Source organism: Astatotilapia calliptera, chromosome 7, assembly GCF_964374335.1.
Source record: "Astatotilapia calliptera chromosome 7, fAstCal68.1, whole genome shotgun sequence".
In the NCBI taxonomy this organism is placed as follows: Eukaryota; Metazoa; Chordata; class Actinopteri; order Cichliformes; family Cichlidae; genus Astatotilapia; species Astatotilapia calliptera.
This window is the reverse complement of record NC_137428.1, coordinates 22,145,068-22,168,572: the sequence shown is the minus strand read 5'-3', so window position 1 is coordinate 22,168,572 and position 23,505 is coordinate 22,145,068. Positions and strand designations below refer to the sequence as shown.

Sequence of the window (23,505 nt, the reverse complement as noted above, 5' to 3'; positions counted from 1 at the left end):
CAGTACACTCCCTGCCATGGCACAGTTATAGTTTGTAAATGAGCACATTAGAGATGCCACAAACGCTTGTCCCGAGAGTGAACTGATGTCCTTGTCAAAGCAGAGTCACATGGCAGGGCTACAACATCCCTATTGCGAGGCCAAGGACAAATTGTGTTTCTTTTATTTGGTATTCACTTCTGTGAGCTTGAGCAGCAACACACGCATCTACCTTGATACGCTGAAAAAAACATGTATTTTTCAATCTGCTGCTTCACTGATAAAGCCAGACTAAGCCATCCACAGATATTGCAAGTTTTAGGAATACTTAGCTAAAAGTAATTGTGTTTTTACTCACTCGTAGACCTTTGTGGACCTCGGTGTGGTAGCTGCCCAGCAACAGGTCCTCCCTTCATGTGAAAACTAACTTTAGAGTTATAACTTTATAAACTTAGACTTATTGCTTCCCCAAAAAGTCAGATTACCCTTCCTTCAATCAAAGAAAAAAAACTGTTTTTCTGAGCAGTAATTGTCCGATTGTCTCTAATGGCGTTTTTAAGCTGTAATTGGAGATGATTTGCATTCCACGGTTGACACCAAAGTCACTTTGTTCTCTGTCCATTGACATTTTTCCTGCAACGTCTTGGCAATCGATGAAATCACCAAACAAGACAGGAGAAGGAAAAAAAAAATCTGCCTGAGCCCATCAAAACAGACACTTTGTTGGCAGGAGATCAGTCTGTGCCAGTGTGACATGACGTCCCTCGGGCTCATAGAAAACAGTCCCAACAGTCACACACTGCAGCTGCAAACCACTCCCAATGTAAAGGGTTTCTATCCCAAAGACAGAGATATCACATGATAGTCATAAGCGCAGTATACTCTATCCTAGCGTTTACACATTCAAGTGTTGTGACTTAACAATCTCACACTGAATCATTTCTTGCTTTGTCGCGCCCTCACTGTCTCTCTCTCTTCCCTACTTTCTTCCTGTGCTGCTTACGTAGCTTCCTTTTAAGTTGGAAATTGGGGGAATTTTTGGTCTTGTGTCAGTATTTGGTCAAAATATCTCCATCTTGCGTGAATATAGTTTCCTTAGCACACTAACGTCACACTTATATGTTGCTCTAAACTGGAACGGCCCGCGGGCTCCTGTGGTTGTCTAATATGAGTTTATTCTAACTGGAAAAAAATCCAACCTGCCTCTTTTTCTTCCCTTTCTTTGTCATTTAAGGATTTACCTTGCTAGAAAATGACAGTCTGGGAAGCTTATACCGTGAAGCTGACATTTTAGAGTGAGTAATGTTGAGCGAAGGTCGGATCTCTTTGGATTGGAACAAAGTGACAGTTTATCCATATGGCCTGGCTTTGTCTGTTGCCCTGCTTGGAAAAATCGGGGACCAAAGCGCATGAAATGAGATTACACAATATGCTAAGTCTGCTTTATGGCTGTCACAGTTTAAATGGGAATATTAATATTACAGATGATCAAGTCTGCTGCTTTTTTTCCAACTTTTAACTTTTCGTATGCCTTTTCAAGTATTCTGCAGTTTTCTTGTCAACTCGAACACATTCTCTTTTGAAGCTTTACATTTCTGTCAGTTTAGCTCATTTCCCTATTCCTCTCTTTCCCTGTGACTGTGCTTTGTCAACTTCTCTCTTGTTCTTTTCTATTTGCATCTTTCACACACTCGCTCTATCTCTCCCTCTCTCTCTCTTTCCTCTCCCCTTTTATTCATTTATCCCCTCACCCCCCGGCCTTTTATCATCTCTTAACCTAAAACGCCGTTATGTACCCGTCAGTCTGCCATATTTATCTTTCAAGCACTCCTTTATATATCTATAAGCAGTCCATGCAGTCATGTATATTCAAGGGTATGTGGGTTGATGTTTGGTATACACAGCCGGTCTAGTGTGCTAGTCACCAGAGTTTGGTGTGATGTAGTAGCCACTGCTACTGTTTGTTTGTTTACCTCCCACAGCCACTTGGAGTCCATTAGCAATGCCTTTGCCTCAGGAGGATTACACACACACACACACACAGATACTGTATATTCTCTCTCTGTCTTTCTTTCCCTCAGTCTGTCTGGTTATCACAGCGACTACAGGCTAAACTTACAGGTATCCCCCCCCTGTTACAGGAGTTATTTGTCAAAGCTTTTTCCTTAATACTGTGCTCAACCACTGGGAAATGTAAGCATTAACTTCATTCATCGCTGGCATCTTCCCCTGAAGCGGTGCACATGATTAAGATATGTACATTTCTGCGAAGGTGTGTCCGTGTTCGTGTTTACCTCCCTTGATGAGAGTCGATTATAATGGATGGAGTTGTACTTATCATAATTGACCCTTTAGCTGTTAGACTCTGGAAGAGAGTAAACAGTATCTACTAAATACAGTAGCAGCCGGGAATGCAGTTGGCAGGCTTGATCCGTAGATGCTTTCATTTTGTCTCTCTTACCGATTTTACCCGTACTTAATTTTTCAACAAATGCTAGCCACAACAACCCTTTGGGCAGTATGTTTATTCTAAAACCTCTAGTCTAAACAACTGACAGTTAGAGCCATATGTGAAAATTTTTGAACACACCTCATTACCTAGAACTCCTGTTGTTCAGTCCAGCTCCAGCTGCTTTGCATTGGCTCTGATCTTTTTGACAGCAGTTGTCAGCATATATTTGTGTTTCCAAAACCCCAGAAGATTCAGAATAGTCTCACCTTTTTGCTTTGAATTTGGTCTCTACCATCCCATTAAATGTCTGCATTGTGGTGGAAAGATGGCGGAAAGATTTTAGCTAATTAAGGCCTCACTTACACAGGCTTAGAAACTGGTTGGCAACTCTCTGGCAACCTCCAGGTGCTGGGGAAAAATGTGTAAAATGTACCAACCAGTTGCTGAAAGTTGCTGGCTGTTGCTAGATGAAATCGAAAACTGGGTGCTGGACCAAAGACCTGGTTTTGACTGCTAAGATCATTAGCAGATTGCCGTTTGCATGGAAGACATCGATTTGTCTGCAGACACTTGCTAACTACTAGATGAGCAGCAGTGCAACTTTAAAGTGCGATGTGGATTTTCGAAAGGCACAACTTTTAATTTGAAGGAAAATGTTTCTTTGCCACTTGGAGAGTAGTTGCAGAGTGTTTACTGACATGTCGGCATCTTTCACTGGCAACCGCAGCAGTGTGCTAGCAAATAAAATAATTATAAGCAGCACCATGTACCACAACAACCAGCAACTGGTCAAGAAATACACATTGTTCCCAGTGACATATCTCTTGGCATCACTGGGGCTTTAGCAATAAGTTTCAGAGCAACTACCATCAAATTCCAGCAACCACCCACCAACTGGTTGGAGAGTACACATATCTCCCTCATGACCAGTTGGCAGATGGTTGCCAACTGGTCTCTAGGCCTTTAGCAGACCAAAATAAATGACTGCTTTTGTCAAAGCAATGCTGTGAGTAGGGATAGGGGACCAAATGAATAGTCTGTCTGTCACTAAATCTAGTAATGATAACAGTTATTAGATTTAATTTTTCTCTTTTTAGACACATTAGTGCATCTTTACTGTAAGTGACAAAATGTGTGTATACTTCAAATTCTTCCCGTCATGGTAGTGTTCAGCAAATCCAGTGTAAAAGGGACTTTACTTTGAATACAAAATCATCCAACCAAAAAACAAAACAATGATTATTAAAAAGCAAAGTGCGAAAAAGTACTTTTTAATATTTAATTTGACCAAACAATTGTGATATGTTATATTTGGTTACATCATCCCACCCTCATATGGCTTGTTCTGTGGGACTTTTTGCTTCACACTATCATTTCTGTGCAGACAACATTGCAGTTAAAAACTGGAATTCACTGCTATTTTCTCCTTCGTCAGACCACAAGTTACGTTATTAGTGCATATTGAGTGAGTACAAGTGGAAAGATACCAGACAATATTCAGCCCACAACAAATCATTTCATATTTGTCTCTTTGTTACGTAACTACATGAATCATGGGGAGATTTTCTTTTCTTCTTCTTTTTAAGAAAAGATGATTTTGATCCTGACTATGTGCAGACAACTTCACCCAGCGGGGTCTGTACACAGAGAATGATGTTGCATTATAAGCAGTGATAAGCAGCCTCTCTCTTCCTCTCTCTATTTCTCTCGACATCCCATAATGATACTCAGACAGACTCAGGCAGACACCCGCTCATTCCCGATTGGTAGAACTGTTGCCAGGGAGCGTTGCTGTCTCAACGTGGATAGAATCTGTTGTCTGGTACACTTTAAACATGAGAACAACTGCAGGATCTGAATATTTATAACGAGGGGACTGTTCATATTGAGATTGTATAGTGGCAACATAAGCAATGGAGGACGGATGTGCTCCTCCTCGGCTCGTTTCAAATTTTTGATTTGAGTTTCCTTTTTTTTTTTTTTTTTTTAATGAATTTCTTTACTTCCAAAAACATGTTTAGCAATGGTATTACTTCTCTGTGCCTTGACGATGATGCCGGCTAACGTATTTAAGTGAGGATTTTTGTGACTTGCATCATGTGAACCAACTTCACTTTAAGCTTAAACTGTTCCACAAAGTAATAAAGGGTTAGTGCATTCAGGGTTGTTTGTGACTTTGATGGTTTAAGGTTTGAATCTTACAGCATTGTCATTTGGTAGAGAGCTCTAGTATAAGTAGTAGTTAAAATCGGCGTGTGTGTGTGTTTGTTTGCCATCTGGCGAATCGTCTCATTTCTTCATATTATTCAAATATGCCTGGACCTGCTGCTACAGTTAATAACACTGTGCGTAGGTATGAATTCTTGATTAAAATGGATGTAACACATTCCAACAAAAAACAGACAAGCGCCATCAGAACAGCATTCGAATCTTATATCTAAACTCACAAACTGTGCCTCACACGCACACACACAGACACACACATGCGCCTGATATGAAGTGCCAAAAGTCACAGTCGGATATATTATGATGACTATAAAAACACGCCTTGGTATGCAGGAAACTTTGACATGGAAATGCAAACATACGGTAGCAAATGAGGACACAATGTACGGAGAAACACACACACACACATAGTGACTCGTTTGGCAAACAAGTTGAGGGAGTCGGTGCCTTATATTTTTTTCATCAGTGATGTGCAAAGTCTATATATAAAGCAGCCATAAGGAGGTTGGAATTTGCATGCATGTTTGTGTGCGAGTGCGTGTGTGTGCGTGTGCGCATTTGCATTTCTGCATACTTTTGGGCTGTCATGATGCACATGTATGTGTGCCGTGCCTTTTGTTTCATATTCATTCGTGCATACATTTTCACAGACATGCGGCTGTGTATATGTGCAGTGTGGCACTCCACCGTCCTGTCTGCCTGACTCAACATATTCTCCGCTCACTCTCTCGCCCCCCTCCCCATACTCACCCACCCACTTACCCGCCCTCCCTCTTCCTCTTTTCCCTCACTCTCACCCCCTCCTCTCCATCCCGCTCTGCCTGGCTGGCACGTACATGCATGTCTGTAGACTCTGTACTGTGCTTGCTGCCGTGGCACGCGCCAACCTCACTGCAATGCAGCCCTGTGTGCATTAATTGGCAGAGAGACAGTGGGTACGTGGTATGCAGGGCGGGAAGGATAGAGAAGAGAAAGAAGGGCGGTGGGGATGCGGGGGGGACGCAAGAGGCGATGTAAGGACACAGTAGTTACAATAACCGGTGGATGGATGGGCCGGTGGACAAGCAGTCTGGCAGGTTCACAGAGGGACAGACAGACAAACAAACAGAATGTGTATTGCTGAGTGTGCACAGGGAGATTACCTGTGTGTGTGTGTGTGTGTGTGTGTGTGTGTGTGTGTGTGTGTGTGTGTGTGTGTGTGTGTGTAAGAAAGCAGGAGAGTGTTTGCAGATTTGTTTCTCCTGCGTTTCACTGTGCTTTTTTGTGTGTGTGCTCACTCATGTGTGCCTATATGTGCCGTGCAGATATCGCACTGCTGGGCCAAAGCTCTGTAAACCAAAGTCTGACTCACTGCATTCAACGCTTTGTGATATCCTCCCTTTCATATTTCCGCTGCAACTGAAGAGTAAAAGTTTGCTCAGTTTAGCGCAACTTTCTCCACTTGAGGTTTCTTTGGCAAAGAATTGAGCACAATGTGCCTTGATAGTTTTTGTAGGGGGGGAGAGAGACGTGCTCACTTTCAGAAAACCTCAGCATCAGCTTGATGTTTTTTTGTTTTGTTTTTTTCTTTAAGATAAGCGACATGCGCTGAAAGGATGTCTTCATGTCTCGTCACCTATAACACAGCACGGCACTCCGAGAAAGCTGTCTCCTTAGTGTTATTTGTTGTTTTTATAATTTTTTACTCTGACATGTAAAAATTACACAGCATTCGTTCGTGTGCGTGTGTTTATATGCACACACATACTGTAAAAAAAAACAACCCATTTTCCTACTCATCCGTTATGCATTTATACCCTCCCACACACATCTTTCTGGAACTTATCCTCTCTGGTAGCTGTTGTCCTTCTTTTAGCGGTTGTCCTGTCGCAGGCAGTGACATCTGGCTCCTGTCCTCCTTCATACAGATCAAGTAACATTTAGGGAAGCGTTCTATGGGCTGGCCAAAAAAAGTACCCAAGAGAAAGCAGAGAAATGTCACCTGAACAAGCCGAGCCACCGAAGCGGAGGCGTAAATTAATCATTTAATTCATCAATTCATGTAGAAATACAAAATAGTCTTGCGTGAAGACAGCACTTCTCTCTGTTTATGTGTAGGTGTTTGGCAGAGATGTCCTTGCATGATTCAGAGAAAATACACAACACTTGCTCAAAAGTAAAGCCTCTCTTTTCTTTTCCTTTTTTTTTTAAACTATTGTCTTACAAAGATGGTACGAATAATGGGAAATACCCTGACACTGGTGATTGTTTTTCGATCAATCTTTTCAGTTCTACATTTAGAAGGATTTAAGGTTCACTGCATTGTGCACGCTATAGTTCGAGTTTAATAAAGCTCTGCTTTACTGAGATGTGACGCATTCTTTCCAGACTTGCGTCAAACTGGGCGCTCACAAGTTTCGCTATTCGATGTCTCCTTAATTAATGGTGGATGTGACCCCTGTATGTGCTTCTCATTTCTCTTTTTTTTTCGTCTTAGTCATTCTCCCCCTCATTCTGTTAGACTGTATATACATGTCTGTGTCCAAGTAGCAGAAGTTGCTTCAACCTAATTGTCTTTCTCTACTCGTACTGTCCTCAAATGACTTTCTCTCTGTCTCAACTCTCCCTTCCCGCCCTCCCTCCCTTGATTCTCTTTAGCTCTGCCCAGTCTCTGTCTCCGTCTGTAACTGTAGCCTGTGTTTTTCTCTCCCTCCCACTCCCTGCGACGTATAGATACTGCATTGATCAGACACACGCGCGCAGACACATGCACGGGCGTGCGCTTGCGCACACACTGAGCCTCCCACTCCTTTCATCATTGATTCGCTCTGCTCTGCTCGGTTCTGCTCTGCTCTGGCCTCTCTTTCTCTCCCCCCCCATTGTCTTTCTCACTCCCCCCCTCTCTCTCTCTCTCACTCACACACTCCCCCTATCTACAGCGGCACTTGTTGAATTCAACCCTTGGAGAACAGGGAGAGGGGGAGAGAAACACAGAGAGAGAGCGAGATAATGACGAGGCAGAGGGAGGCTTTGAGACAGTGCTAGAGCAGACAGTTAGCAGGGAGAATAGGGCTTTGGAGGGTATAGAGATTGTAGATAGGCCGAGAGAAAACAGACAGAGAAAAGTCAGTCAGCAGAGAGAATCATCTTTGAGTCACTAGGAATGACACTTTAAGTGAGAGAAAGAGTCGACCAGACGGAGTACATCTGAGTGCTCTCCCTCCGTCTCTTAACTGCTCCTCTTCTGTCCTGGTCCTGACTGCTGCTGGCGTGTTTTGTGTGTGTGTGTGTGTGTGTGTGTGTGTGTGTGTCAAGGCTCCATGGTGTGCTTTAACCAGAAGACTGGCTTACTCAGGTCAGAACTGTCTGGGATAACAGAGTGAGCACTCTTTTTGTGCATTTGTGCATGTGTGAGAGACTGTTAGCAGAGGAAAAGGCATGTTCTTGTTTCTCCAGGTGAGTGCTTGCGTGCCAGAGTACACAGTAATTTCCCTGTGCAGCTTTTACTGCATGTGCGTGTGTGTCTTCATGCATGCAGGCTTTTATGTAAGTAAGCCACAGTGCATGCCTTTCTGTATGGAGTGCATGAAGTGGGAGAGTGTGTGTGTGTGTGTGAGAGAGAGAGAGAGAGAGAGAGAGAGGCGGTGACATCTTTTTCAGTTTGTATTCCTGGAAACTGTTCTGCAGCATTGCTCAATAATGAAACTAGTGCGTATATGTATGTATGTGTGGGTTGGTGGGAAGACAAAGGCAATTCTAAAAGGTTCAGGGCTGGAATGAAGGTGCAAATATATCTGGAGAGTGTTACTGAAAAGGACTTTTTATTTGTTTTGTTTTTTAAAGTTGTCTTTCTTTGGATTGTTGTCTAGCTAGATCTGAGAAAGAGAACAACTGCCACGGTGTCAGCGAAATCCAGGAAAATCTATGACATGAAAAACAGGTTGCATTCAGTGTGGGGTTTATTTCTGAGAAAAGTTAAGGCGTACAGGCTGTCAAAGTCCATGCTGTGGGTAAATTGTTCTGGATGCATTAAGAGCAATACATGGAAGGAGTGCAAGGTTCTTGGAATTTAAGTAATGTAAAACAACATAGCCTAAAGGTATTTCACAACCTTCTATGCACAGTAGGCGCAGCATTGTGTTCGTGTTTTTTTTTTTTTTTTTCTGTGGAGTGACTCCTCCTTTCTCTCTCCTGCCTCGACTCTCTCACCCACTATCTCTGCATATCCATCTTTCTTTCGCACACCTCTCACTTCTCCCTCAACTGTATGCGTGTTCTCACTTCATCGCAACTCTATTTTCATTCTTACTCTTTGCTTTTTCTAAGAGAGAGAAACAACCTGAGAGGATCTATCTCTCTCTTCTCGCCCCTCTGCCTCCCTCTGGCATGTCTTTTCATCTTTCACGCGTTTGCTTTTTGCTCCTTCATTTGTCAGTGCCTTTCTCCTCTCCAACGCATTTACCATACCTTTTTTTTTGGATTCCTTCCGCTTTGTTATTACAGATGCCTCTCTCGGCGGCAGAGTCTGCAGTGAATATCTGAAGCCCCATCTTCCTTCCACTCTGTGGCCATCATGTCCCAGCTGCTCCATGTGGAGATCCCAAACTTTGGAGCTACGGTTCTGGGTTCCCTTAATGAGCAGCGCTTGCTGGGACACTACTGTGATGTATCCATACTGGTTAAAGGTCAGTTGGCAGAAAAATGTTAATGTTGCTCTGTTAATCACAGATTAACTTGTACAAAGTGCTAACTGTCTTCGTCAATGTTCTCAACTTCTTTTTCCCTCAACCAGGCCAGGCTTTCAAAGCCCACCGGGCTGTTTTGGCCGCCAGCAGCCTCTACTTTCGTGACCTCTTCAGCAGCTCCACCAAGACCCAGTTTGAGTTGCCTTCCTCAGTCACACCTGCTTGCTTTGAGCAGATCCTCACTTTCTGCTACACAGGGAAGCTAACAATGGCAGCTAGTGAACAGCTGGTGGTCATGTACACAGCTGGCTACCTCCAAATTCAGCATATAGTTGAAAAAGGCATGGACCTAATGTTTAAGGCAAACTCACCTCACTGTGACTCGCAGACAATGGGGTCCTTAGAAGAAACGGTATCTGAGCCACAGAGTCCTTGTAATAATGGCAACGGCCTGGCAGTGGCTGCCCTTCTAGGGACCCCGGGATGGTCTTCGACTCTGCTCATACCGCAGCGTAAGATTAAAATTGAAGGAGGTGAGCCCTTGCCCCTGACTGTACCTTCAACGCCAAGTAAGACTTCGCCTTCAGAGCTTGGAAGTAGACTGGGGAGGGCCGGGCCGCTGTTCTACACAACAGCTGGAGGGACCCCTATCCCTGGTATGCCTGCTTTCAGCCTCCAGGGGACTAGTGGCAGTGGAGCTGGAGGAGGAGGAGCAGCCGGCGGTGACAGGTCCAGCCCCGGAGCTTCCAGTCTGCCCACAACCGACAGTCCCACGTCCTACCAGAACGAGGATGAGGAGTTTGAGGAGGAGCCCTACGATGGGATCACAGAGGAGACCTACAGTCATCTTTATGGACGTTCAGCCAATCCCTACGGGAGTGAGTATTGTGTTAGATGTTTCTAAAGTCCTTAACAATGCTTATTAGTATATGAAACAACAGTGGCATGCCATAAGGAGCTGTGCTTACAACACACCCCCTGATTTTACAGCACTTCGATCCTTAAAGCACATACTATCAAAGTCCAGGACTCTGATAAAGTCTCAATGGCAACTTTAAATTTGTAGTCATGTCAAGTCTGATTTGGTGCATTACTTTCTCAGCTGCCCTCGGCTCATATGGAGGAAATTAATTTGATAACAGAGCGATCTCAAAGTAAAACTTGAGAGGAATTGGAGAAACTAAATGTGGGGTTTATCCAGACCTCTTATCTGTTACAGGTTGTGCAAAAAATTAAAAAAACAAAACAAAAAAACTAGAACCTGATGCACATTCATTTCATCCCAATTACCTTATTTAATCTTTTATGCATCGTGTGTCCTGTGCATCTTTGAAAAGCAGGTTGTTGTACTTCCAGTGTGTGTGTTTGTGTGTGTGCATGTGTGTGTGGGGGGGTTCTTTCAGCTTAAAGATAGCTTTATGGAGTTATGATTGAAGTGCTTCGTGACCAACAACATCTTCCTTATCGCAGCTACAGCAGCCGGACCGTACCGCTTTTCATTATGGCTTTCTGCCACATTTTTTACACTGGTGTAGATTTTTTCAATACATGCAGGTGTAAATGGTTTGCATTCACATAAACACACCGACGGGGTACCTATGGATAGTGATAAACTCACACATGAGTACACATACACACAGATTTCGCTCTCCTTCATTCTTCACATCCTGCAGCTCAAAGGGAGGTTTGTCAAATTCTAGGGTTTCACATATTTATGAAATCCATTCTATCTGCAATCAGTCAGAGCACCCCAGGGTGACATTGTAGGATATTTGAGAACCATGCACATCTTTCCTGTGTGTGTGTGTGTGTGTGTGTGTGTGTGTGTGTGTGTGTGTGTGTGTGTGTGTGTGTGTGTGTGTGTGTGTGCACGCGCGCAGATGTGTCTGCACATACAAATTGATTAATCTACACCTTTCGCTATGTGCATGCGTGTGGCAGTTATTGGATTAATTTCTTTTTGTTTCATGTGTGTGTGCGTGCAGGACGAGTATGCATGTGTATACACTCACAAGCTGTCTTAGAGGTTTTGGGGTGAAAAAAAGAGTTTTTGAATAAGAACCCAACACTCAGCTCTGGATATGTCCCCCCCCCCCTCCAAAACTAAAGATGCTGATGCTGCACAGTGACTTGTCTAGGATGCATCTGCAATGCTCTAAAACATTCATGAAACACAACAAACTTGTATGAGATTACTCCAACCTGCTTTACTAATTAAATTTCATAGCTTCTATTTTGGTGTGGATACACAGGGGTAGGCGTGGAAAACAACTTTGTTTAGGGTGTTTTTATTCCAGTAAAGTGACGGATACCAATGTGTTTTTGTGATGTGAGATTTTAAATAAAGTTTGCATTTCGGTTCTTTATCTCTTTTTTTTTTAGTCCAAGACAAGCCGGAGATGGCGTCGATGCCCTTGTCCTTGGAGAACCGCAACTGCGTGCTGATCCGCAGGGACCTTGTGGCGCTGCCTGCAAGCCTCATAAGCCAGATAGGCTACCGCTGCCATCCTAAGCTCTATACTGAGGGGGACCCTGGAGAGAAGCTGGAGCTGGTGGCGGGTAGGCACGCACAAAGCAATCACAAGTCACTCACAGCACATTTAGATGCTAACATCTTACCCCTGCAGAATTTCCAAGGATTCGCTTACACACCAAGTGAGTTTGGAAGATATCGAAATTGGATTTAAAAATGAATTTAACTAAATGAATTGAAAGTCATAAATTCAGAAGGATGGAGAGCTCATTGTCAAAGTTTAAAGTTACCGAAATCTTTTTAATGAGACTTGGGCAAAGAGCACCATCTATTAGAGAATTTACCCACAGCCCTGTGACCTTCATTCATAGTGAATGTAAGGGTCAACTGCATGTAATCAGCCCTCTTTGTCCGATATGAGACTCCTACCAGAGAATTACTGCTCATTCACAGCAACTTGACTATGCATAAGTGCTAAAAAAATTTGATTAAGACTGTTTAGTTAAATTATGTTTACAACTCAGTGCCGTTTAATTGAATTCATATTCCTAATTAAAAGGCTGTTTGGGAAAACATAGTCTGACCCATGTTAATCCACGGATCAGGCAAGGGTCAGGAAGCCGGCGCCACGTCTCTGTCTGTCAGACTGAAAGTGCTAAAATAAAGCTGCAAGTTTCTTTGCAGAGATTTAAGGCTGAGACAGAAGGACCATCTCTGCACCCATCCAACCATCTCTGCAGATATCATCAGTCTTTATGGAAGAGTAGCTAGACAGAAGTCACTCTGGAGTAAAAAGCATATGACTGCCTGCCGGGAGTTTGCCAAATGGTCCTTACAGAGCTCTGAGAGTATGAGGGAAAAGTTCTTTTATTTATTTTTTATTTTTTGGTACAATGAGACAAAAATTGAACTCTTTGGTCTGGCTCCCACATCACGCTCTTGGCACTTCAAAGAGAACAGGTACAACTCACCGTGTAGGCAATACAGCTTCCACAAAGGAACGTGACAGAAAACCTTAAATCGATTTGGTGCCGAATCTCTCCAGACAAAAGAACGACATCTGAGTACTTCCCAGCGTAATTCACAGAGAGCTGAGCACAATAATGCGCAAGTCGTGGTGAATAATCCAAAACTCGATTGGTGTAAGGGCTCATGCACTGCTGAGGAAGGGATGACGCTGGAAAGAAAGCAAAACGGAGTCATTTAATAGTGTGCTGCTTTTGTCACCGTCTGTTCCTCTTCTCTAATTTCTGACTCCATTTTGTTTAAGTCCATTAAAGATCTCCTTAAACTTTGACTTCAAATGTAGAAAAAGGCCTCAAAGTGGAGTAAAAGGTAAAAGAAGCAGAGAGGAGGGCCTTCAAAGATAAAGGAAAATGCTGTAATGTCAGCGTGTTTCACACAAGATTTTTTTTTTCTTTGTTTCCCACACAGGTACACAAGTGTTCATGACTCGAGGCCAGCTGATGAATTGTCATCTATGTGCCGGCATCAAACACAAAGTCTTGCTCCGCCGTCTCTTAGCCACATTCTTTGACAGGTGAGCAGAGAAATGTGCAAATAATGAACAAACTGTTTAAGTATTTCGACTCTTAGGCTTGACTTCTGTGTATGACTCCAACACTACTGCTGTTGTCACAAACCAACTTTCACACTCCATCTGTGGCCATGTTGTGCAATGCGGTTTGTTATGTGTGCTCCCATGTTTATCTACTGTATGTGCCTGTTGCTGACTCTGCCCCCTGGTGTTGACTTTGCATCCCTGCAGAAACACTTTAGCCAATAGCTGTGGGACGGGCATTCGCTCTTCTACTAGTGATCCCAGCAGGAAACCCCTGGACAGCAGGGTCCTCAACGCTGTCAAACGTAGGTCATACTTGATAGAAGTAATGGAAGTTTCAAAGAGGGGCAGTTTGTGCCACGCTGACTTTTGCTGTATTCTTTCTTTCTTTTTTTACAGTCTACTGTCAAAATTTCAACCCTAACTTCAAGGAGAGTGAAATGAATGTGATTGCTGCTGACATGTGCACAAACGCGAGGCGGGTCCGCAAGCGATGGTTGCCCAAGATTAAGTCCATGCTGCCCGATGGCATGGATGTGTACCGTGCAGGAATGGGCATGAGCGCTGCTATAGGTCTGGGTCTGACGCTGGGTGCCCCTCAGTCAGGGTTACCCCTCACTTTTGAGGCCGACTTCAAGACCTTAGAGCAAAGGTTGTATCCTGATCGTAAGGACCCTCTCAGGACTCACCCACCCCTGACAGAAGGCAGCCCCGGGTCTGGGGCGGCTGGAGCAGAAGCTGAAGATGAAGGCGAAGGAGCAGTCCAAGAGGAACAGGAGGAAGACGAGGATGAAGCTAGGTTAGAGGGTGTAAACAGATCACTGGGGGCGATCCCAGGAGCCGAGGCAGGCAACTGTGGCGACACGCCGGCTGAGCAGGAAGCAGAAAATTTTGGACACGGTGCGAGGGTGAACGGACAGTGAATGTCCTTTTTAGGCTGTCTCTTACATTGTGAGAGACAGCCTCTTCTCTTTGCTTGCTCTTTTACAACAGCTCGTCCGCCACTCTTCCTCCTCTGTGCTTCCTCAACGGGAATTTCGCTCAGCACAAGAAGCCGCACTCACTGATCTTACTATACAGGAATCTGTCGCACATGCATGCGCACACGTGTGCTTGCGTGCTCCCATAATTGCCGCTAGTGGAAGCAGAACACTGTTCTTAGAAGTAGACACAGGCATGGCATTAGCACTTTGAGAAAGTCGACTCTTTCTGCTCCGCCCGTTTCTTGGTACACTCAGTATGTACTCAGTGTTTTGGCATCCGCAGCATTATTACAAAGGCCTGGTAGCAGAACAAATGGCTGTAATGATTCATCATTCAAGTGCAATACAAAAGCAACAGCTGCTTTGCCGGTGTGGTACACTGATTTGTAAAATGATTCCATTTTCTTGGAAAGCTGCATCAGAAACTAACCCGCGTAACCTTGGGGAAAACAGATCTGGAAAGAGCAATGTTGACCTTTATGTTAGTTTACTGTATTTTGAACGTGTATGAATGTATAACAACAACAGTTTTGCAATTTAAGGCCATGTACTGTGGTAGCTCCATTAAACAAAACGGTTTTCTCCCTATTAAATAGGCCCATCATTTAGATGATCAAATTTTTTTAAGCACTCATGTCTATAGTCCACAGTCTAAAAACAACTCTATCACATGGAGTTGTTTATTCGCGCATATTTGCCCATGACATGTTGAATTAGGTTGTCAATGTGATGCCTGTGTCTGCTCCAGACCACTCCTCCCCAACCACACATGCATACAGATAAGACATATTTCCTAACCCGTGGATAATAGCCTTGAATATCTGCGCCAATGTATTCAGAATACATGGTCTATAAAAACAGTGCTTTTTAACTCTGGGTAAAAATCATTCTCTTGTGGAGATACAGAGAGAGACTTGAACATGAACATGCACTAAAAAAAAGAGAGAGAGAGAGAGAAAGAAAAAATCCGAGCTTGCATGCATTCATACAAACAGTGGATACAAAGAATTCTCGGAAAAAAAAACGCCAACAAAGCCACAAACCTGCATTGAAATAAGATAACAGCTGCCGTTGCCTCGAGATACGCTATTAATGCTCAAAGAGGACTCTCTCCGTTTTCCGCTGGACCTGACCGCAGTCTGACGCATGTTAGAACTGATCCGGCTGTGACCCAGGATTTACACAGTAACAGTTGGAATTTCTTGTTGTTGTTGTTTTATTTGTTTTTTGTTTGTTTGTTTTAAACTAAAGAGTGTGCTGTGCCCATGAGCAGAGGAGACTGGATATATGGAGTAGTAAAGAAGTGCACTACACTGGGCAGTAGAAGAACGAATGTTAGAGAGAAGCACTGTTCCACCTCGGTAATGTTGTGGTGGTGGTGTGATATGCACCGATACTACGCAGTCCTGCTTCCTACCTGGCTGTTTGTTTGTTTGTTTTATTGTTTGTTCTTTTTTTCTTTGGGAGGGTGGGTAAATTATTGAATCAAACTTATACGAGCAATTTATGCTGGCTTATTGCATTTGCACTCAAAAGAAGGTAAAGAGCCGAGATGCTGAGGGAGGTAACGTGGACCTTTTTAATTGAGAGGCTGTAACGACAACACCTGAAACGAGTCTCTCTGACAATGACTGTTTCTACGTTTTGGAAGGGGGGTGGGGGGAGCAAAGCAATGTCCAACAGGGACTTTAAACCTGCATTCGTCATACCTGATTTCTTCTTTTGATATCTGTTTTTTGCCACACAGCCTTTCTTCATTGTGCAATGCATAGATCTTCCCTGTATCTTTTTTTTCCCCCCTATCAGCAAACGAAAGCACAGAAAAGACCGTTCATTTAAGTAAAAGAGAAGCCACCAACATTTGGGGGAAAGTGGGTTGTGATAGGTTAATTTAAGAACTGCCGGGCTTAGTACTAATACTATTCTCAAAATATATGCTATGCCACTTCATGAGCGGGGCCAGAGTAGTCTCTGTTTCTGCTCTTGTTTCAGCGTCTGTTAGGGGAAGTTTTAAGATGGCCCTGCACAAGAAACACAGGGTTACGATTGCACTAGGTAGTAACAAAAAGGTTCATAGCGCGTTTATTTTCATTGGGAATAAGTGCGATCTGCCGTAGATAAAACAAGACTGTGACACGATGGCTGGGATGATGGATGAATGTAATCTGTAGCACTGCTGTGGTGAGGGTCCAAGCTTTGATTTGAGTATAGTAAATTCTTCAAAATATGCCATAATATAAAATTAATACCGACTGTGAGGCTGGGTGGTGTTTAAACCTAAAGCTTTATTGATATAGTGATTTTTTTTATTTTTTTTATTTATTTATTTTTCAAACTGCGAACAGGTCTTCCAGTGTAGTGAACATCGTTATGTGCAAAACTGAGCAAGGTTCACATGCAGTGCAGGCTTTTTTTCCCCTCTGTTTGATGTTTTTTTAACACAGAGATTTTGCAAATTGTACCTTCATATCATATGTTTATTATTCTTACAGGTTTTTCTCGCAGTAAAAAACAAACAATATTCAGTTGTCTATTTGAGCCACTTAAATGTCTGATCACTTCTGGTTATGCCAGTCAGAGTAACAGACTTGAGAAATGAATATGTGTAGCCTTTATTTTGGAAAATATAGAAAGTAGCTGTTATAGCTTCAGAAAAAAAAAGAGAGAGAGAAACCTTTCTACTCAGTTAGTAAACTGGGCAATGAGTGTGATATTCTTTGTATTTAATATTTCTCTCTGTGTGTTTTTGTGTAAAATAAATCTTTGATCCTTTTGAATAGGAGGACTTTCGCAGAGATACTAAATGCATGGGGAATATGAAATCAGCTGCAATTAAAATAAAGCAGTAAATAATAACGGGTGGGAAACATGGATGTGTTCCACTGTAGTATTAAAGGGGTGTGGAGCAGTGCCTTAGACTGTGAATGTGTGGGTGTGGATGTGTGCCATTACTTTGTGTTCAGAAGCAAACAGGACCAAGGATCTACTAAATATAGCCAGATAACACTTTTTTTGGCCATTTTTGAGTTTAAAATTAAAAACTAGTAATCTTTTATTCTAATAAATGATATTAATGACATAGTCATTTATTCACCTTACATTCTTGCTTTATGTTTTCCATCATGTTGGCTCACCAGCCCAGTATTACATATTTACAGCACAGCTCTTAAGGAATCTGGTTGAACACCCTTGGAAGAAATTCAAATGAAATCTCATTCGTAGTATAGTCAAGTATAGTCAAACCTGTTCATCAGTTAGTCACATTTAAGGTGTGGCGGGCTTTTGTTGTTGTTGTTTGGGGGGGGATCTTTCTTTTTTTACGCACGATTTCCTTATCACGCGCTGGTTTTGACCAGCTCATTCACTTTTTCTGCCCCGCTGCAAAACAAAGCCATCAAAAAAACCCAAAACAGAACAATAATCCTTTAAGACCGCTTGGGGTTTGATCCTTTTCTTGTGCAGGGTAAATGAACGATGTTGCACTATAAACGGAGAATGTCATGGCTAACCCTTGGGAAGATTGACGTGGCCAAAAGAGAAAAGTCCAGTTACATGTATGTCATGTATCGGACGTGTTTCTCATTTATATCAAACTTTTTGTTTTTCTTGGATGGTTATTGAATAGAAGGTATTTTGTTGCAAATAACTTCTTCCTCACTTTGCATCGGGCTCTGCTCACCCCCACACGGACACTGTAGTTTTTTGTTCCAGTGACTGGCTCATCATGAAAAACAATACATTTATATGCAAAGAGACACTTGTACCATAAAATGCATGCCATTCGCACACTCACCGCAACCCAATGAAACCTCTGATCTTTATGCACCATGTATTTTATGCTGAATAACTCTTGTCAACTGTTAGTAAACAAAGATCGAGGTGTCCTGTGGTGAGCAGGGCTGGATTTTTTTATTATACAACCTGGCCTTTCGCTGAATGTTTGCATAAAGCTGAATTTCTTGTATTAATGACAGCAAAGTAGTGACAAAGAGTGGAATACAGAGACTAAGTACACAGTTCAGTATGTTCACAGCTCAGCACACTCAGAAGAAAATGCACTGAAGGTTTGTTTGTGTATTTACGTGTCCTTGTACATAACGCCAGCACTTTAGAACTACTTGGAAAGGTGAAAGGAAAAACACTGAGAGCAACCGGGTGTTAGGCAAATGAGGAGTAAATGCAACTTTTAAAGCCATGTGTTCAGAGCGCTGACAATCAGAATAGGAACGAGACCCAAAGTGCACTACGGGACATATGGTATGACTTGCTATGTGCTCTTGCTGTTTGCTTTGTCTTTCTTCAGCTTGCTTCGGTCTGTGCTAGCTTCCTTTCCAGAGTGGAGGGACATGGTGATGTTATCTCCAGCCTTCTTGGTTATAAGTGTGTGTCTTTAAAACCAGGACTGAGTCAAACTTTGGTGCTTTGCAAACAGAGCTGGACACGGACCATATCTGTCATGCTCTGGTAAGCATGTTCTGGACGTGGTCCTGAGCCCAGGTTTTGTTGATAACCCCCTTTGATGGACAACAACCCTACACCGATCATGGTAATGTTCTTCACTATCAGCTGGGTTTGGATCAGGCAAACTGGGATGGGACAATTTCAGTGTTGATGCCGCTTTATGTTTCAAATGAAAAAGATGTTTATGCGCCTTCTGACTCAAGCATCAATAATATATACAACAGAAATGCAAGTTGCCACTTTTGATGTAATCTACCTTTCATTCCCATCATATTTGCCATCACCAGTTTTAAGTTGTATAGTCCAAGAGTACCCAATTTCTTTAAATGCAATACAGAAAAATCTGCTTTCTAATAAAAGTCCTTACTTCACCATATACTGTCTTTTGTCTCTCTTTGCATTTGCCAAAGTACCTACAAAAGGATGCACTTGAAATATATTTTTCTCTGGAAGTTGCGATTTATTGTAGATCTGCATGGCTTCAAACATGTAAGTAATGAGATTCCAGCAGAAAGAAGACAAATTAGTGACAATAATAATTCTCACTGTCTGTGCCACCGAGCTGTGAAATTCTTGTGTCATTAAAATGGTGTTAAATTTTGCTGGATGAGTCACTGGAGTTCCTTCAAAGATGAATGTAACATACAGTATACAGCCAGTTTTATTTCATGAAGGCACAGGTTTAGAATTGCAGGCAACACTGGATCGATCCAAATCAACCATATTAACCTAAGCATTTCATCTATGATATATAAATATATGTATGGGGGGACTCTTATTAAGCTACCCCTCATTCTTTCAATTTTTTAAAATTTATTTTGCTATGAAAATGAGAAAGACTGAAGATGCAGCAGTTTATTGAAACACGCATGATTATATGGTATGTGAGGTGAAAGAATGTGTTCAACTCTAACAAGATTGAAAGTCAGTATTTGGTATAACTACTTTTATCCTCGAACACAGCCTGAACTCTTGTAAATTCTTGAACTAGTCTTCAAGGATAGCTCTCCAGGATCCTCAAAGGACAATCAGAGCTCTCCTTTGCTGGCTTTTATTCCATTCCCTGATAGCCACCAGTCCATTTAGATAATTTATGCTGAAGCTTCGAACAGTAGAATTATAGATTAACTATTAGCCAACACTTATAAGTTTGAGTTAATGGCTCATGGAAATCACTTTGTTGGTGGAAAAAATGTTATTCTATTACTGTAAAAAGTGGGACCTTTTTAATAGTAAGTAAAAAAATGCATAAAAGTTATGTTTTTGTATACACACACACACAAAAACACAACTTTTATGCATTTTTTTAATTGCAACTCTTAAACATACTCGACTGTATGAGCTCGTGTTCTCTCAAGCTGCTCTGGTATCTACTCGTCATCCTAGCTGGTTTTTGTTTTTTCAACGGAGAAATCGCGCGGCGTGTGTTTAGTTGTCCTGATGTAGCTAACCTAAACTTTCTGTGGTACATACTAGCAAGAAATAAACGAACACAGCAGGTCTTTTGGAAGAAAAACCCTCAAAATTTCACAATGAGTGACGATGCGGACTCCCCTCCTGAGAGGGAAATGAAGGTATGTCTCTGGTAAAGTTGACTTCACAGGTTAGCATGTGTAAGTTACCGTGTCAGTTCACCCTTAATGTAGTGGCTAGTTTAGCTAGCTGGCTAGCTAAACAAGCCACTTGTCGTGGGTTATGTTTTCTGGTTTAGGTATCCTTATCCTCACGATATTTACTGAACTGTAATGACTATTTTGATACGATAAAACATTAAAGACTTTCACAGCGGTTTAAAAGCGTTTCAATTAAAAGTAGTTACTGCAGTTTTATTCATGCCTTATTTTAGCCCGCTACTTAGGGTTAGCACCATAGCCGGTGTGATGTTGTGCTTGTAAAGTTAAACGCCGCTGTGTTTGGTGGATTCGTCCTATTAAATTATGCATTTGTAAAATAACGTGTTCTAACACACATTGCATTTTTTTTGTTTAAGTTTTATATATTGCTGTAACATTACAACAAGCCTTGCACCGATTGCTAACACGATATGGTAACGTGTTAGCATAGTTCTAATTGAGAGGCATTACAAACATTTTGGCTTTGAGATCACCCTTCAGGCTCACCCGCTGTCTTGTCAACAATGTTTATTTAAAGTGTGTATTATTCTGTCTCGAAGACGCTGCGTTTGCATTTACCGAAGTGGACCCACAGTTGTTAACAGTTCATAACAGGTCACCATGAAATGAAAGTGTTTGCCTTTCGTTTTAGGATTTTCAGTTTCGTCAGATGAAGAAAGTCAGAGTGTTTGACCCCACCGAAGATTTGCCAAAAGACAGATCCAGCCTCCTTGCCATCTCAAATAAATATGGCTTAACTTTTGTGGGGCTTGACAGAACTCTCAAGGTGTACTTAACTCGAGATATTCTGGCTGCTGATAAAGGTGATGGCAACTCCAACGAAATAGGTATGAATACACATGCAGTTTTAAATAGTGCAATGATGACAGGTTAAAAACACAATGTTGTCATGACAGATACACCACATGTTTCATGTCATTAATAATTTTTGCTGTTTCACTGTCCACTAACATCTTCCTCCCTATTTTAGTCAAAGGAATACCAGCACTGACTGAAGTGACCGTGGAACTAATTTTGCACCACGTGGCTCTCAGTTGTGATGAGCTCACACTGTCCATGTGTGGCATGTCTGAGGAAGCTGGCTTGTTGCTCACATTCTATGATGTCCGCACGTTCATGAACAAGGTAGTTATTTCAGTCTGTCTACCTAATGTGTTAACACAGTCGAACACCGGTTGCCAAATTTCACCTTGTCTGGTAAATGTAATCATGTTGTCTGATATTTGTTTTAATTTGCATTCCTTGCTTTTCCAGGGAAAACTACAGAAGCTACCATTTGCATCGCACCAGCCAGCTGTAGCACCTGACGTCTTAGTGCAGGACCTGAAGTGGAATCCTGCGCAGGTGTCTGTGTTGGCTGTCTGCCTCTCTGATGGCACTATAATGATTTTGGATGTTACTGACAGTGTCAATGTGCAGGCCAGGCTGCCTTCTTCAAGTGGAATTACCTGCAGTGAGTGACACTCTTGACATAATTGGTAAATTTATCTGCAGTCCATATCGCTGATGTGGTTCAGTAGTTGTTTACTTGCTTTGTTTACCACAGTTTGCTGGAGTCCAAAGGGAAAGCAAGTTGCAGCTGGAAAAATGGATGGTACAGTCACACAATATACACCAGTAAGTTATAATAAGAAGAATTTTGAATTAAAAGCAAATTGCTTAACAGTCTTTGGAAGCTACAGGAACAGATTTTTCTCCTCTGTTCTAAAGGGACTGGAGGAAAAGAAAGTTATCCCATGTCCACAGTTCTTCACCCCTGGCGAAACTGTAAAAGGTAAGGTAGCCATACCTATGTATATAAAATTAAACTATGAAAATGGTCCGTACACTAAGGTTTTTATCTTGGTGGTGATAGATTAGTAATAGATTGCAGTGATTCCATAAAATATTTCAAGTTGTATAGGAAAAGGAGGAGCTGAGTCTTGCTGTTTTGTTGATGTTCCAATGTCTTGTCTCTCTTTCCTATTTGTCTCTCACAGCTGTGGATGTGCTGTGGCTGAAAACCTATGTGTTTGCAGTAGCATATGCTGCTGGAGATGGCTCACTTGAGACCCCCCCTGAGCTAGTGTTGATCTCACTCCCTGTAAGTATGCCTGGCATCGTTTTATGATTGATTTTTATCTGGGTTTATCAGGTTTAACAGACTGGTTCTACGGTCGAACTGCTGATCATAGTATGAAGCTCAGTTAAGACCATTCATGGGTATCGGGGGGAAAAAAATCATCACTGCAGCTCAGTTATGGAGAGTTAAATTTATTATCCACATTTTCATCTTGAATTTTCCTTGCTTTCGTTTCTAAGTTTTATCACGTAAATTTTAAAATTTATTTATTTATCAGTAATTTGACAGTGATAACAATGCAAGTAACAGAGTTAAACACATGTATCTAGCAGATTAGTTATTGATCTGTGAAGTGTGTGAAAAAGATGATCCAGGTTCAAACTGTAACAATTCAACTTATACTTAAAATATAAATGCACAGCAGTTTTTAAACATTGTTTACAAATATATTTGTGTATTTATGCTTGGAGTAAATACATTTAGATTATGGTTAGGAATTCATTAGAGCTGCTTTTAAGTCTGAAAATCTACAAGTCGTTTGATCACAGTCATCTTTATTCATAAATATTCACATCATCCCCACATGAAGTGAAAGAGAGCAGGAATGATCCAGCAAACTGATCATCAGAACATCTAATTGTTCATCATTAGTGTTTTATGCCTCCAGAGCTTTATACAGGTTTTAATAATTAAACAGGGATTAATACAGAAATGTTTCAGTGCAGAGAAAATGACCACAGAAAAAAAGCAAAGAATAACAGTGTCGATTGTTTTCAATGGTTGCCATTGGCAGCCATGAGTACCAAAAGAAACTTCACAGCATTTTTGCATACAGTATTCCTGTATGCCTGGCACAACCAGTCTGGAGGCATGTCAGTGCAAGCAGGTCAGTCAGTGGAGACATTTCTATGACACATCTGTGAAGGAACATAGATTTCCAGATGGTAGAAACAAAGATTTAAAACAAAAAACTTGCTTATTCCTATGAATCTGTGATATATTTATTTATT

The 23,505-nt window shown here is 41.9% G+C and overlaps 2 protein-coding genes across 11 annotated transcripts in view; both read left to right on the top strand.

The window, feature by feature from the left end:
• The window catches only part of nacc2 (NACC family member 2), a 33,867-nt gene extending 14,692 nt beyond the window's left edge, over nt 1–19,175 (top strand). For 2 of the 5 annotated variants that reach the window (XM_026173664.2, XM_026173661.2), the window contains exons 2-7: nt 9,140–9,321; nt 9,429–10,199; nt 11,704–11,880; nt 13,229–13,334; nt 13,563–13,660; nt 13,755–19,175. In XM_026173664.2, coding sequence (XP_026029449.1) covers nt 9,210–9,321; nt 9,429–10,199; nt 11,704–11,880; nt 13,229–13,334; nt 13,563–13,660; nt 13,755–14,278 — 1,788 coding nt within the window. In that variant the 5' untranslated portion in view covers nt 9,140–9,209 and the 3' untranslated portion in view covers nt 14,279–19,175. Of the gene's footprint in view, nt 1–7,626; nt 8,093–8,168; nt 9,322–9,428; nt 10,200–11,703; nt 11,881–13,228; nt 13,335–13,562; nt 13,661–13,754 lie in introns of those variants that run through there. The other 3 variants (XM_026173665.2, XM_080304200.1, XM_026173662.2) reach the window with 3 other exon arrangements.
• Nucleotides 19,176–20,178: 1,003 nt separating this feature from the next.
• Nucleotides 20,179–23,505, top strand: part of nup214 (nucleoporin 214) — a 32,345-nt gene continuing 29,018 nt past the window's right edge. For 5 of the 6 annotated variants that reach the window (XM_026173658.2, XM_026173653.2, XM_026173655.2 and 2 more), the window contains exons 1-7: nt 20,194–20,373; nt 21,065–21,260; nt 21,404–21,558; nt 21,688–21,886; nt 21,980–22,050; nt 22,144–22,207; nt 22,413–22,516. In XM_026173658.2, the coding sequence (XP_026029443.2) occupies nt 20,332–20,373; nt 21,065–21,260; nt 21,404–21,558; nt 21,688–21,886; nt 21,980–22,050; nt 22,144–22,207; nt 22,413–22,516 (831 nt within the window). In that variant the 5' untranslated portion in view covers nt 20,194–20,331. Of the gene's footprint in view, nt 20,374–21,064; nt 21,261–21,403; nt 21,559–21,687; nt 21,887–21,979; nt 22,051–22,143; nt 22,208–22,412; nt 22,517–23,505 lie in introns of all 6 variants that reach the window. The other variant, XM_026173651.2, reaches the window with a different exon arrangement.